Source organism: Chionomys nivalis, chromosome 9 (genome assembly GCF_950005125.1).
Source record: "Chionomys nivalis chromosome 9, mChiNiv1.1, whole genome shotgun sequence".
NCBI lineage: Eukaryota > Metazoa > Chordata > Mammalia > Rodentia > Cricetidae > Chionomys > Chionomys nivalis.
This window is the reverse complement of record NC_080094.1, coordinates 70458736-70472382: the sequence shown is the minus strand read 5'-3', so window position 1 is coordinate 70472382 and position 13647 is coordinate 70458736. Positions and strand designations below refer to the sequence as shown.

General features: G+C 40.2%; 1 protein-coding gene across 2 annotated transcripts in view; it reads left to right on the top strand.

Moving 5' to 3' along the window:
* The window catches only part of Fbxo3 (F-box protein 3), a 28357-nt gene extending 22942 nt beyond the window's left edge, over positions 1–5415 (top strand). The window contains exon 11 of one of the 2 annotated variants that reach the window (XM_057780534.1): positions 4370–5415. In XM_057780534.1, coding sequence (XP_057636517.1) covers positions 4370–4564 — 195 coding nt within the window. In that variant the 3' untranslated portion in view covers positions 4565–5415. Of the gene's footprint in view, positions 1–293; positions 2625–4369 lie in introns of those variants that run through there. The other variant, XM_057780535.1, reaches the window with a different exon arrangement.
* The last annotated feature ends 8232 nt before the right edge of the window (positions 5416–13647 follow it).

Here is a 13647-nt window from a genome sequence, read left to right as displayed (position 1 = left end):
AGAAATGCCGTCCTAGCTCCTGGAATGGGTGAGTTTGAGATAGTCCTAGAAAAAGGGACAAGCCATCAACCTTACTGAAAGAGGATCCATTCTCTTAATGTAAAGGACCTGTACTGGTCCAGATTTATAAGTGAACCTTTAGCTTTCTTCCCAATGGGAGAATGCTAGAAACATGTTCCCAGTACTTGCTACTCTCTGTGATGGACGGGTGGAGGGGATGAAAAGGAGGGCTTGAGATAGGGTCTCATTATGTAGCCCAGACCGGCCTCAAACTCACTGTTTTTTTGCCTCAGCCTCCCAAGTGCTAGATGTGTGCCACCATGCCTACACCAGACCAGACTTCCAGTTTTGGTTAGCCCAGAATCTATATGAGCTTGGTACCATCTTATCCTTAAATGGTTGATATTCATCAGTGAAGCTGTCTGGGACTGGAATTTGCTTTGTGGGGAAATTACAAAACATGGACTTAATTTCTGTAATATGTATATTTTCTATTTCTTGTTTCAGTTTAGCTAATTTGTGCCTTCCAAGGAATTTAGTCATTTCACCTAAATGTTGAATTTATCAGCATAAGGTTATTCACAATATTCCCTTGATATCCTTTTAATGGCTACACCATCTGTAGTCAAATATATCCTCTTTTATTCTTAATATTGGTGATTTACATCCTTTTTTATCACATCTTTTCTATTGATATTCAAAAAGGAACAGCTTTAGTTTTGATGGATTTTTCTCTACTGTTTGCTTTTTTCTGTCTCAGTGATTGGTGCAGTTTGTCTTCATTTCACCTACTTTGGGTTTAGTTCACTTTTATTGCAGCTTTTAAAGGTAGAAGTTTAGATAACTGGTTGTAGGCCTTCCCTGTTCCTAAGCATTGTTTTAGCTGTATTGCACAGATTTTGATGTTAGTTTTGGTTAATATTTAGTTCAAAATATTCTCAGATTTCCCTTGTAACTTTGACTTATGACTGCATAAAAATATGTTAATTTTCAAGTATTTGGAAATTTTTCAGTTGTCTTTTGCTTGTTGATTTCTAATATTACTGTGATTAGAGAACTTACTGTGTATTGCCAATATTTTTTAATGTTTTATGGCCCAAAATTATGTGAAGAATTTATCTATCTTGGCAAATGACCCTTGTGTATTTGAAATGAATATGTATAGTCTGCCATGTAAGAATTTATTCTATAAATGACAAGCCAAGCTGATTGATTGATTGATTGACAGTTTGTCAGGTCATCTGTATATTGCTCTCTTTTATGTTTGTTGCTTCAGCTATTGAAGAGATTATTGTTGGTAATGTTATGACTTTGTCCATTTCTTGCTTCATTCTCGTCAGATTGCCTCATGCATTTTGAAGTTATAGAATTGTGTGCCAATGCTTAGGATTGTTGTCTGTGTATGGGAGTAATTCTTCAGTTGCCATCTATAATAACATTCCTGTCCTAAGAGTAAGAGCATTGAGGTATGTTTGGACAGGCAGTCAAAATGGGTCAGCTTGATCCTTTTGTTTCTTGTTTTTAATATTATTTCAGTGAATGTAAAGGTATGGGTTTCACTTAAGGACAGGGGTTCTCAAGCCTTTGTGTCTCATCACCTCCTTAGATGTATAAACATCATTGACGACTCCTAAGAACTTGTTTACATGGATGTGTCAGTATTTACCATATTAGAAATTAGAAGAGAGCGTTTATAATAGTATCAGTTTCTTTTAAAATTACAGTAAATAAACCCTTTACATGTTCAACCCTCTCAATTGTATTTATTTAGAGTTTTAGTTTCTGCTTAACTACAAGAAAATGTAGATGCCCTGCTTCACAGAAAATGTTTTTCTCAAAGATGAACAGTCAATAGAAATGAGAATTGTGGCTTAAACTAAAAAAGATAGTGGGGTTGTGTTTTTTTGACCTTATTTCTGTTTTCTTCCTTGATATGGAAGTTGAATTGTGTTTTGCTTTTTTTGTCCTCTACCAGTCTGATTAGACATTAGGGTTCATATTTTCTTTTCCTTTATACTTGCCATTGTAAATACACTTTGCATAGTTCAATGACATCCCTGGATGGGGTATTTATTGGGCTTGAGGGCACTATGGACATTCCTTGTGTCCGTTCTTCTCTGCTCCTCTCTTAGGTGCTGTTTGTATAGTACACTTTCATCTGAGTATTTCTCTCTAATCACATTTGATTCCTTTAACAGTTCTTGTTTTCTTCATTAATTTAATAATTATACTACCTGATGATCATGTTTTAAAATTTCCAAAGCCTTCCCTATCCCTCCTTTTGTATTTCCTACAGAATTTTGAAATCGTCATTCCGTAGATTTAAAAAATAATGAAATGCCATATTTCTTTGTGTATATTTTCTGATCTGTTGTGTTATAATAAATCCTAAATGACACAGTTCTTTCTCCTACATTTTTCATTTGTTTGTTCATGTGTCTGAATACTGTAGTAATCAATACAACTAAAACCCCTGTCTTGGATTTTATATTCTAATTGGAAGAAATAAGCTAACATGTGCTCTTGTGTCAAGTAACAAGTGTGGTGGAGAAAATCAGGGGCTGAACAGAGTACTAGTATAAGATGTGTCCGGAAAGGCGTAGTGGAGGTGAGTGGAGATGTGAAAGGAGTGAAGGAAGCAAGTCGATTTGACTATTCAGCCAAAGAAGTGCTGGCTGTGCTGTGAGGATTCTTGTTTTTTTTTTTTTTGGTTTTTCAAGACAGGGTTTCTCTGTGGCTTTGGAGCCTGTCCTGGAACTAGCTCTGTAGACCAGGCTGGTCTTGAACTCACAGAGATCCGCCTGCCTCTGCCTCCCGAGTGCTGGGATTAAAGGCATGCGCCACCATCACCCAGCTTGGCTGTGAGGATTCTTAAGCAACTGTGGGCTTAGTGTGTTTGACACAAGGAGGCTTGAGTGCAGAGAACAAGGGAGATAGCAGTTAGAAACAAGATCAGAGTAGCCAATCTAGGCTACATGAGAGCCTGTCTTTAAAAAAAATGGGGGGCAGAGCAGTGCTAATGATATTAATGCCATAAAAGTCATGGTGGAGCCGGGCGGTGGTGGCGCACTCCTTTAATCCCAGCACTTGGGAGGCAGAGGCAGGCGGATCTCTGTGAGTTCGAGACCAGCCTGGTCTACAAGAGCTAGTTCCAGGACAGGCTCCACAGCTACAGAGAAACCCTGTCTCGAAAAACCAAAAAAAAAAAAAAAAAAAAAAAAGTCATGGTGGAAGGATTTTCTGATATTATGTGCTAAGTTTCTCGGTATTCAGATTACCAGCTGAGCTAGGGCTGTTCAAATTCTAGCCAGTATAACAACAATTGAGTCTTGTGGTGTGTATAAGAGAAACCAAGTTAAAGTCACGGCTTGACTAGGGATGCCTGCTTAAGCAGGACGACAGTCCCAGGACGTTTGGCACTGGGTGTCTATCATCACAGGAGTCTGTCCCAGGGCCTCCAAGTCTCCCTTTTCCTGCAGCATTGACTGATCTTAGGACTGCGCTTGTCTTGGGAATCAGCAGTGGCACTGGCTGAGTCTGAGTTAGAAAAGGGCAATGCCTTGAGCTTAGTTCTTTCTCCCGGAGCACGTGCCTTTGGTGTCATGAGACCTAGTGTGAGAAATCCAGTTCCTATGAAGCCGCCGTGCTGGAGAAGGCATGTAGAGATCCAGCTCCACGATGGAAGGAGGTGCACACTCTTCAGGCTCCGGCTATTTGGATCATCCCAGTCCAGGTACCAGACATATGAGGGAAGAAGTCCTTGAGGTGAAGCTTGGTTCTAGTCACCATTCAACTGTAGCATCATGAGAGCCTTGAAGCCAGAAGTGTTCCATTGAGTGCTTCTCAGATACCCAACCACAGGAATTAGGAGATAATGAGTGACTGCTGCTGTTATAAGCAACTGAAAAAATAAAAATATTTCTTTTTCAAAAGTGCTACTGATCTTTAAGATGATGTGTCTTAGGAACTTAATAAAAATATTTTAAGAACAGTGCATAAAAATTAGCAGTAGAGGTCATATCTGATTAATATTGTCATATCTTTTTTCTATTAACAGATTTATAAAGAATAAACACATTACTATGAGTTCTTTAAAACCTTATTGTGGGTTATTAGGAATAGTATACTTACCTCCATGTATGAATTACCAGCGACTATGTAAAGAATAGGTACTGTCTTAATGTATTTACCTTTCAAACCATATTGAGCATTATTTAACATGTGGTACAATATACAGTCTAGAATCTTGCATTATGAGATTGTATATTTCAGGTTTGTAAAGACTTGTGCCCAGCATGTCTAGTTATCTGTATTCTAGGCTATAGAATTATAAGAAATTATTCTCATCAAAAGATTTTTCTTTTTTAAGGAAATGGGTCCTGATGAGTATGAAGAGATGGAAGAGGAAGCTGAGGAGGAGGAAGAAAATGACTCAGCAGAGATGGACGAATCAGATGAATCAGATGAGGATGAGAATGAGTCAGATGAGGTTCAAGGGGAGGAGAGACGGAGGAGGGTCTTTGACGTTCCCATCCGCAGACGCCGCTGCTCGCGTCTGTTTTAGCTGCTGTGGAAGAAAATGCTGGGATGACTATTCTGTTAAATAGATTTGTCAATAATGTAAATAACTGTGCTCAGCGTATAGCAGAACTAGCATGAAATTGTGTACCAGACCTACGTTGTACACGTCACTACATTAGGAGTTGGATCGCTTTGGGTTGTTTCATAGGTAGAGGAAGAAATGGGAATCTTGTTTTCTCTTCCAGGAGGAAGTGGAAGAGTGTTCTATAACTAAAGAACAGATGTTTCTTTGTTTAAAAATATTTTCTACTTAAAAAAAAAACACAGAAGTGAAGGAAAAAATTGTTTTGGATGAGGATTTGACATGTGGCAGAAATACACAGACAAGCGTAGAAAGAAACTATATGACTAACTGTGGAAAGATCCCTTTTAGTTGTTTAGAAACTAACAAAATTTGTAATTAGCTACATCCTCTTCATGGTTGTTAATATTTTATACTCACAGGGAACTAACTGACAGCTTGAATGGGAATAGTTTGCTCTCTCTGTCTGTCCTTGAATTTAGTCTTTGTCACACAAACCTTGAGTTGCAAATTTTCATCATTAATTTAATGTCTTCAACATAACTTTGGACTTTAAAGTTAAAGTTCTCACGCTATGACCTTTCTCACACTATTTACAGATTCTTCATTTTAAATGTAATTTGTTTGTAAAAGTACGCAGAATGTTGCTAAAGATTCTTCACAATGTCTCACAGAGTCTAAATTTGTAAATACGCTTTCTGTTTTGTTTCTTTATATACATTTGTCTATCTTTGTGGTAAGTGATCTGAATTTTATGTTAGGGTTAAGGATATTTTCCTGAAACATGAAAATTGTTTTTTGTAATTACATAATTGAGAGTTTGGAATGAAATCCTTCAATTGTCAAAAACTCATACTTTAAAAATGATTTTGTGTAAGTGCCTATTTCCCAAAAACTTAGTATTAAGACAGAAGATGGTAATGGTATTTGTTGGCTTTGCAGCCAGAGTGTAGTATGTCCATTCTGAGTTGTCTGCTGGCTTTGATTATGCTCTCTTTGTTCTCCACCAATTTTCCTCTTAAACAGTTCTCTCATGGAGACAGTTTAGGAAGAGAGAGCCATAATCAAGGCTAAGTGCCCCCTCTAAGGGACCATGAGCAAACTTGCTGCTTTATGATGACAAGTCAGAATATTTTGAGTGATTTTCCTACTTATTTTTCATAAAACGCTACAGTCTCCTGGTGTTTCAACAACAGAAGCCAACAGTAACCTCATCTGGTGTACATCACCTCTGTTGAATGTATCATTTTCTCTTGTGTTTGATTAAATCTCATGTTTTATTTGTTATGGCCCCAAAGCATACAAGATGTTGACAGTAAGTTGTCATCAAGTGCCTGACCCAGAAATGAAATTAAAAGTGATCAAGGACTATGAAGGGGAGGGGGATTCGCTGATGGCTGTTCCTTACTAAGCTTCACCATAGCTATACCCTCAGAACAGGAACAAATGCATGACATAAGCTGTTGGAACATGTCCTTCATTGAAGGCAATGAATTAGAAAATTCAAGAAAGGTCAGCATCAGGTCTGGAGAACCTTGTCATGACCTGACTTGACACAAGTGTGTTCTTAACACCATGATGACCACAGTCAAAGCAGGCTTTGTCTGCAATGTTGAAAGAGAAGAGTGGACCTGACTGGGATATCGGAGTTACTGAGAGCTGTGGGTGATCTAAAATGATTCGGTAATTGTTATAAAAATGCAAAAGTGAGTGGTGAACCTGCAAACTCAGTGTGAAGGTATCTGAATAGCTGACTGAGTTTTAAAAGCTAGGACAGCTGACTGTGGAGGGCAGTAACTGCCAGAGCAAAGCTTTCTTCTAGGTTTGTAGAGAATACATTCCCTGGTGTTTTCACAGTGAGGAAATCCCTGGCCACACAGTCAGCTGATGACTCATTTCTTGGACTATATCACCATTGTTAAGTGATACATAACTATTATCAGGCTGCCAAATACTGTTTAGGCTACCCCATTTGAAAAATGGTCAGTTGTTTCATTTAGGCTTTGATAACAAAATGCCTTTTTTGTTTGTTTTGCTTTTTTTTTTTTCAAGATAGAGTTTCTCTGTGTAGTCCTGGCCGTCTTGTGTTGTAGAAGGTGTGGGCTGCATCCCACCACCTGACTAGCTTAACCCCCCAAATAACCACACAGAACTTGTATTAATTAAATTACTGCCTGGCCCATTAGTTCTAGCCTCTTATTGGCTAACTCTCACACCTTGAATCAACCCATTTCTAATAATCTGTATGTCACCATGAGCTTGTGGCTTAGCAGGAAAGATTCAGCGTCTCTGACCTGGTGACTTCAGGGCAGCTCTCTCTGCCTTCTTTCTCCCAGCCTTCAGTTCTCTTCCCCACTTATCTAAGTTCTGCCCTATCAAAAGGCCAAGGCAGTTTCTTTAATAACCAATGAAAGCAACACAAATACAAAAGGACCTCCTACACCATTTCCTCTTTTTCTGTTTAAACAAAAAAGAAAGGCTTTGACTTTAACCTAGTAAAATTACATATAACAAAACAGTTATCAAGTAAGAATTACAGTTACAATATTTATCTATTTTATCTTTTATCACAACAAAGGAAAACTATAACTATTCTTCAACTCCATCAAAGACTCCAGAAGGATATAATATTACCTAAGTAAATGAGAAGTAAGCAACTTCCAAAACTCTAGAAATGACAAGAGACATCTCCTTTCCTGGACAGTCACCAAAGTTCTGTATCATTGGGGAATCCATCTTCAGCCTACAGGCCCATAGTATCCAGCAGACTTTTCCATGAAGCAGAAAATTTCAAAGACAGTTCAGTCACTTTTCTGTGTCCTGCAGAATGTCTTGCAGACTCTTTCATGAATCAGGAACCCTGAAGAACCATCTCACCTTTAGGCAAGTTCAGCAGTCCTCTCTCTGCAGGTTCTTCCTGTCCAGTTTATGCAACAGTCCAGGCAAGTGGCTAGCAAACTCCATAAGGAGCCTCTTCAGTGCCCATGTTCCTCTTGAAGTAGCTGGTGATGCCAGGAGCAGACGTGTCTCATTGTCATGAAAAGTCCTAAGTTATTAAAACATTTTAAATGCCATATTCTGTAGTCTTTGAAAGATATGAAGAATACCTATCTAACTGAAATATATCTCTATATATCTAGAAAACCTAACATGACTACAAACTTGACGATTATTGATGATTGTTCATTAACAACCTATATTTCCTAATTATACATTACATTTTAAGTGAACTACACAATCACAATACCTTAATCAAGATCAGAAATACATATAACAAAATTGACCTTAAATTTATATCAACAAAGCAAAATTTATACCAATGTAAATTATCCATATCTATATCATATCCCACTTTAAATGTAAAAGAACATTTATAAACAATATTTGGAAATATGGATGAAGCTATTTCTCTCCAAACTTCTTCCTGTTGTATGGGGGCGCTGTTAATCAGGTCTTTCATGGTGTATTCTGTGTTAGGTTAATCTCAGTTACCAGTTGGGTGAAGTAATTTTCTGAGGGTGTTTATGACAACCTTTCAGGAGGGCATGGTCTATCATACCATATTGGTATAGAAGCAATCCACAGGATCTCATCTTCTGTGAAAACAAAAGAACCTCTTTTCCAAAGCATCATATCCTTAGACCCAAATTCTGAAGTCAAGATACTTTTATGATATACATGCTGGTTTAGCTTAGCAGACCCCACAATGAAATGTCTTTCTGTATTTAGCTCCTTCACAGTCAAAAAATTCAAAGAAAACAATATGCATAATCCAGACTCTGAATTTTCCATTTTTACGTGGCTTATTTTTCTTTATTTCTTTTAATCTATAACTATCTGTACTCTGTCTCTTTAAACACTTCATCCCTTTTTTAAAAGTATTAACTTTATTTTTTGACTCTATTCTTTCTTTTCTCTTTTAAGCCTACTACATACCTTTATTCAACAGTGTGACCCATTTAGAGGTCTTTTATGTCTGAATCTGTCCTATTGTGAATCTGTAATTCTTACTGCCCAAGAACAGTTTTGCTTTGCAGTTTTAAATCGTTAAGTGCTTTTTTTTTTTTTTTTTTTTTTTTTTTTTTGCTTTTTCGAGACAGGGTTTCTCTGTGGTTTTGGAGCCTGTCCTGGAACTAGCTCTTGTAGACCAGGCTGGTCTCGAACTCACAGAGATCCACCTGCCTCTGCTTCCCAAGTGCTGGGATTAAAGGCGTACGCCACCACCGCCCGGCCGTTAAGTGCTTAAGAATAGAAGCTGTGACATTCATGGGTCAAAAACAGGTACTGTGGGCTCGCCCTGCCCAGTCCAGCATGGCGGAGTCACTTGTTGCACTGCTAGCATGGTGGAGCTGCTTGTGCCTTGGAGTCAGTTGTGCCTCTGAGCCGTGCAATGCTCCCCTTTTGGGCACACCATAGCACTTTACTCACAAACCCCATTTAAATGCCCTGTCTTCCACAAGAGACAGAGGTTGCATTGGCGGCACAGCCCAGAAACTGGTATTTCAAAACTGCCACTTTCTAGTAGACCTGATCCCACTGCTTACCCAGGCAGGAAGAGCTGAGCCATGGGCATGGTCTCAGATACTTTACTCTAACCCCGAGTGAGCACACAAACATCCAAGCCCACAAATGCACAAATGCTCTATAGCCGGAGTTTGCTTCGGCGGCAGGGCCCAGGAAGCCTCGTGCGGCTTTTTTTTTTTTTTTTTTTTTTTTTCTGATTCAAGAAAATCTCTCTGTGGCACACCACGAGCAAACAGCAAAAACCTATGTTAAACTCTCCTTTTTAAGCCCTCTCAGGTTTTTAAGTGGATTTAGTCCATCACGTTGGGTGCCAAACTGTTGTAGAAGGTGCGGGCTGCGTCCCACCTCCTGGCTAGCTTAACCCCCAAAATAACCACACAGAACTTGTATTAGTTCTAGCCTCTTATTGGCTGACTCTCACACCTTGAATCAACCCATTTCTAATAATCTGTATGTCACCATGAGCTTGTGGCTTAGCAGGAAAGATTCAGCGTCTCTGACCTGGTGACTTCAGGGCGGCTCTCTCCGCCTGCCTTCTTTCTCCCAGCCTTCAGTTCTCTTCCCCACCTATCTAAGTTCTGCCCTATCAAAAGGCCAAGGCAGTTTCTTTAATGACAATGAAAGCAGCACAAATACGGAAGGATCTCCTACACCAGTCTTGGAACTTGCTCTGTAGCCCAGGCTGGCCCTGAATTCACAGAGATCTGTCTGCCTCTGCCTCCTCAGTGCTCAGATTGAAGACATATACCACCACTGCCCCAGCAATGAAACACCTTTGATTGTGATTTACAGTTAAAAAAAAAAAAAAAAAAAAAGGTAGTTAGGCACTGATGACTCATACTGTTTCCAATTTGAAAGGCTGACTGAAGCAGGAGGATCATAGTGAGTTTGAGACCAGCCTGGGCTACAGAGTAAAACTGACTTTAAAAATAAAATCTAGTTCTGTAGGCTTAGAAGTCTTTAAGTCTTTTTAAGGGCACTAGTCTCACTCATGAAAACAGTCCTTATAACTGAATCAGCCCACCATCCCCCATCTTCATAAAGCTGCTTTGTGGATTAGTTTCAACATAATGCACAGGAAGGGGACATAGCCATGATGAACTTCAAAAAGGACATTCCCAATAAAGCAGTAGTTAAAAACCATGTCAAAATTACCAAAGCTGGTCCCATGCTCCCTTGTCATCCTTTTGTGCCTTCAGAATTTGCTGCCTTGGTATATTCAACAGACTTTGTTACATGTTTTTTTCTTGGAGAGAGGACAATAATAGCGAAAGAAGATTCCATCCAAGCCCAGCTTGATGGTCCCATAAATTTCTCAGGATTACTAACAGGAATACAGATATTGACAGCTGCAACTGAGAACAGCATAACAGCCTGGGTGAGGACTCACGAGAGCCTCGCTACATGTAAGTGTGTACGGCTTATATAACCTCTGGAAGGGGTCTTCAGTCATAAATTTCAGTGTCTTGTACCTCCTTATGAAACAAGATATTGATAGTAAGTTGTTATCAAATGACTGACCCAGAAATGAAATTAAAGGTGATCAAGGACTATGAAGTGGGAGAAAAGTCACTGATGGCTATTGCTTATTAAGTCGGCCATTGCACCATAGCTATACTCGAAGAAGGACTGTGACAAACTGTTGGAGCAATCTGCTTTAATGAAGGCCATGCGTTTCCTGAGCCGCCCTGCTCCCTCTAGGAGACTATGGTTTTATTAATAGGAACTAGCTATACAATAAATCTCCAGGTCACACTAAAGTGTGATTAGTTGATAAACCTCTGTGAACTACATTGCTGAAATTCTTAGAAGAAATTTTAATGTGTATGGGTGTTTTACTTTTTGTGTATATCTGTGTACCCCCTGTGTGGCTGGTGTCCGTAGAGGCCACAAGAGGTCATTGGGGTTCCTTGGGTTCTGAGAATTGAAACTGGCTCCTCTAGAAAAGCAGTCAGTGTTTTTCACTGCTGAGCCATTCTTCTAGACTCTCAAAAGAAATTTAACCTTTGACATCAATGTTCTCCTAACCAGACTCTAGTGGAGCAAAGTCCACCTGCAGGCCTCTCGAGAACACATTTTCTTCACATATTTGTCTGACCCTCTGGATGAGACATACCTAAATTAGTAGCAGCTTAAATAGTTTGGTTCTTACTGGGCAGTGGTGATGCACGCCTTTAATCCCAGCACTCAGGAGGCAGTGGCAGGTGGATCTCTGAGTTCGACACCAGCCTGGTCTGTAGAGTAAGTTCCAGAACAGGCCCCAAAGCTACGGAAAAACTCTGTCTCGAACCCCTCCCCTGCCCCCAAAATTATTTGGTTCTTAAAAAAAACTCAGAGGTAACTAGTTCAGGACTGACATGGCACATTGTCATCAATGTTCCAGGCCCAGATGTGTTCCAGATTTTCTATCCTTAGCACAAGGGGGGAAGAAAGTCTCATGTAGCCCAGGCTGGCCTTAAACTTGTGATCTTTCCTCTGTCTCACATGTGCTGAGATTACAGCAACCAGCCAAGGAAGAATAATTAAAGACTAAAGGCAAAGCTGGGAGGTGGTGATGCATGCCTTTAATCTCAGCACTCGGGAGGATCTTTGTGAGTTTGAGGCCAGCCTGATCTACAAGAGCTAGTTTCAGGACAGGCTCCAAAGCTACAGAGAAACCCTATTTGGAAAAACAAAAAACAAAACAAAACAAAAAAAAACTAAAGGCAAGGCAAGGTGTTAAAGAGGTAGATAAACTGGGTCTCTAGCAGAAATGTGGAGAAGGGATCTGGAATGCAGGAATTAACATGGAGGTCTGGTATGGTGGAGTCAGTGACCCAGGCAAGCTAGAGACCATAGTTTAGGGCAGTAGCAATAGAAGCAGAATGAATTGGGGAGTGAAATTGCAATACCTAAATGGTAAATAGGTCTGATTAGTTAATAGATATAAGGGAGTGTTGGACCCTAGGGTCCAAAAAGGAGGAGCCACCCCAAGAATACACTCTCACACCGCAGTTGATGTAAAAGCAAGAGGATTTTAATTCTGCCGCGGCAGGGTCATACAGCATTCAATGCCAAGGACCCCGAATGCCTGTCACGAGCCATTATTAAAGCAAAAAGCCATAGAAACAAGGGGGGAAGGAACTCGGGGGTTGTTTTCCAATTATTAGGATTGGCTTATTCAGGGGGCTTCTAATAACAAGTGGTCTGAGCCAGAGATGGAGAGTGGTTGCCAGATCAGGCAAGGTAACAGGAAACATCTGGGGGTCATTCTGACTCCTTTCCAGGGACAGAGTCAAAATATCTATGGACATCTGTGGGCTATCTTGTCCCAATTCTAGGAACGGAGCTCTATTTGGAGAACATCTACAAGGACACAGGGAGATGGGAAGTTCCCAACATTTCAGTACATGCATGTATAGTTGTTAGATTCCCAGGGACGGGGTGGGAGGCACTAAGGCACTAAGGTTGAGAGGGCTCAGAAATGGCCTCAGAATTGTCTTAAAGTTCTACAGGAGTAGGAGAAAAAAGCTGATTTCCATGTTTCTGGCTTTATGAAAAAATAAAATGGCAGTCTTTTGTGAACAGGTACTCCCAAGTGGTAATAAAGTAGCGTGGAGGTACTAGTCTTCAGGGACAAGAGCTCAGCCTACCCTGTGTCTTAGCGATACTAATTGCTGTGATAAATCAAGTTAGGAGGAAATGGTTTATCTGACTTACACTTCCAGATATTATCATTGAAGGAAGTCTGGACAAGAACTCAGGACCTGGAGGCAGGAGCTGATGTTGAGGCCTTGGAGGATGCTGCTTTTACTGGCTTCTCATGGCTTATTCAGACTGTTTACGGAACCCAGGACCACTAACCCAGGGATGACCCCACCCAAAATGACCTGGGCTGTCCCCCACCAATCACTAATTATGAAAATTCTTTACAGGCTTGCCTTCAGGCTAGTCTTATGGAGGCATTTTCTCAATTAGGGTTCCCTCCTCTTGGATGATTCTAGCCTGTGTCAAGTTAACATAAAATTAGCCCGTACACTGGAGAACCCTAAATTCTTAGGAGGTAGGGAAATAGAATCTCAAAAATTAAGTCAAGAAATTGGTGTCAAAATACTTGGGGTTTTAGAATTTAGGAACGTTGAATTCTAAAAGAATAGATCTTAGGAGATATAATAGGCAATGTATACAAGACTAAGAGCTTTGGACACAGGCACACTATCAAAGCAGTCCTGACTCAAAGACACTGTGCATAGAGGAAAACCAGGATCTGGATCCTGCTGATCCTGGAACTTGGCAAAGGATCATGATAAAGGGCGCATGCAAGCGGCTTTATGATTGTCCCTGCAAGAGCTCAGTATCTGTGGTTTCACTCCCAGCTGCTCCATTTCACCTGTTAGGCAAGCCACCCTACCAGCATGTGGCTTCAGGAGGGGCTACACCATTCAAGCTTGGGAAGACTAGGGCCTGGGGCCCTCTCTGCGTCTGAGGGAAAGTGTAACATGAAGGGCCAAGTTTTCCCACCTATAGGAAAGACACCATGT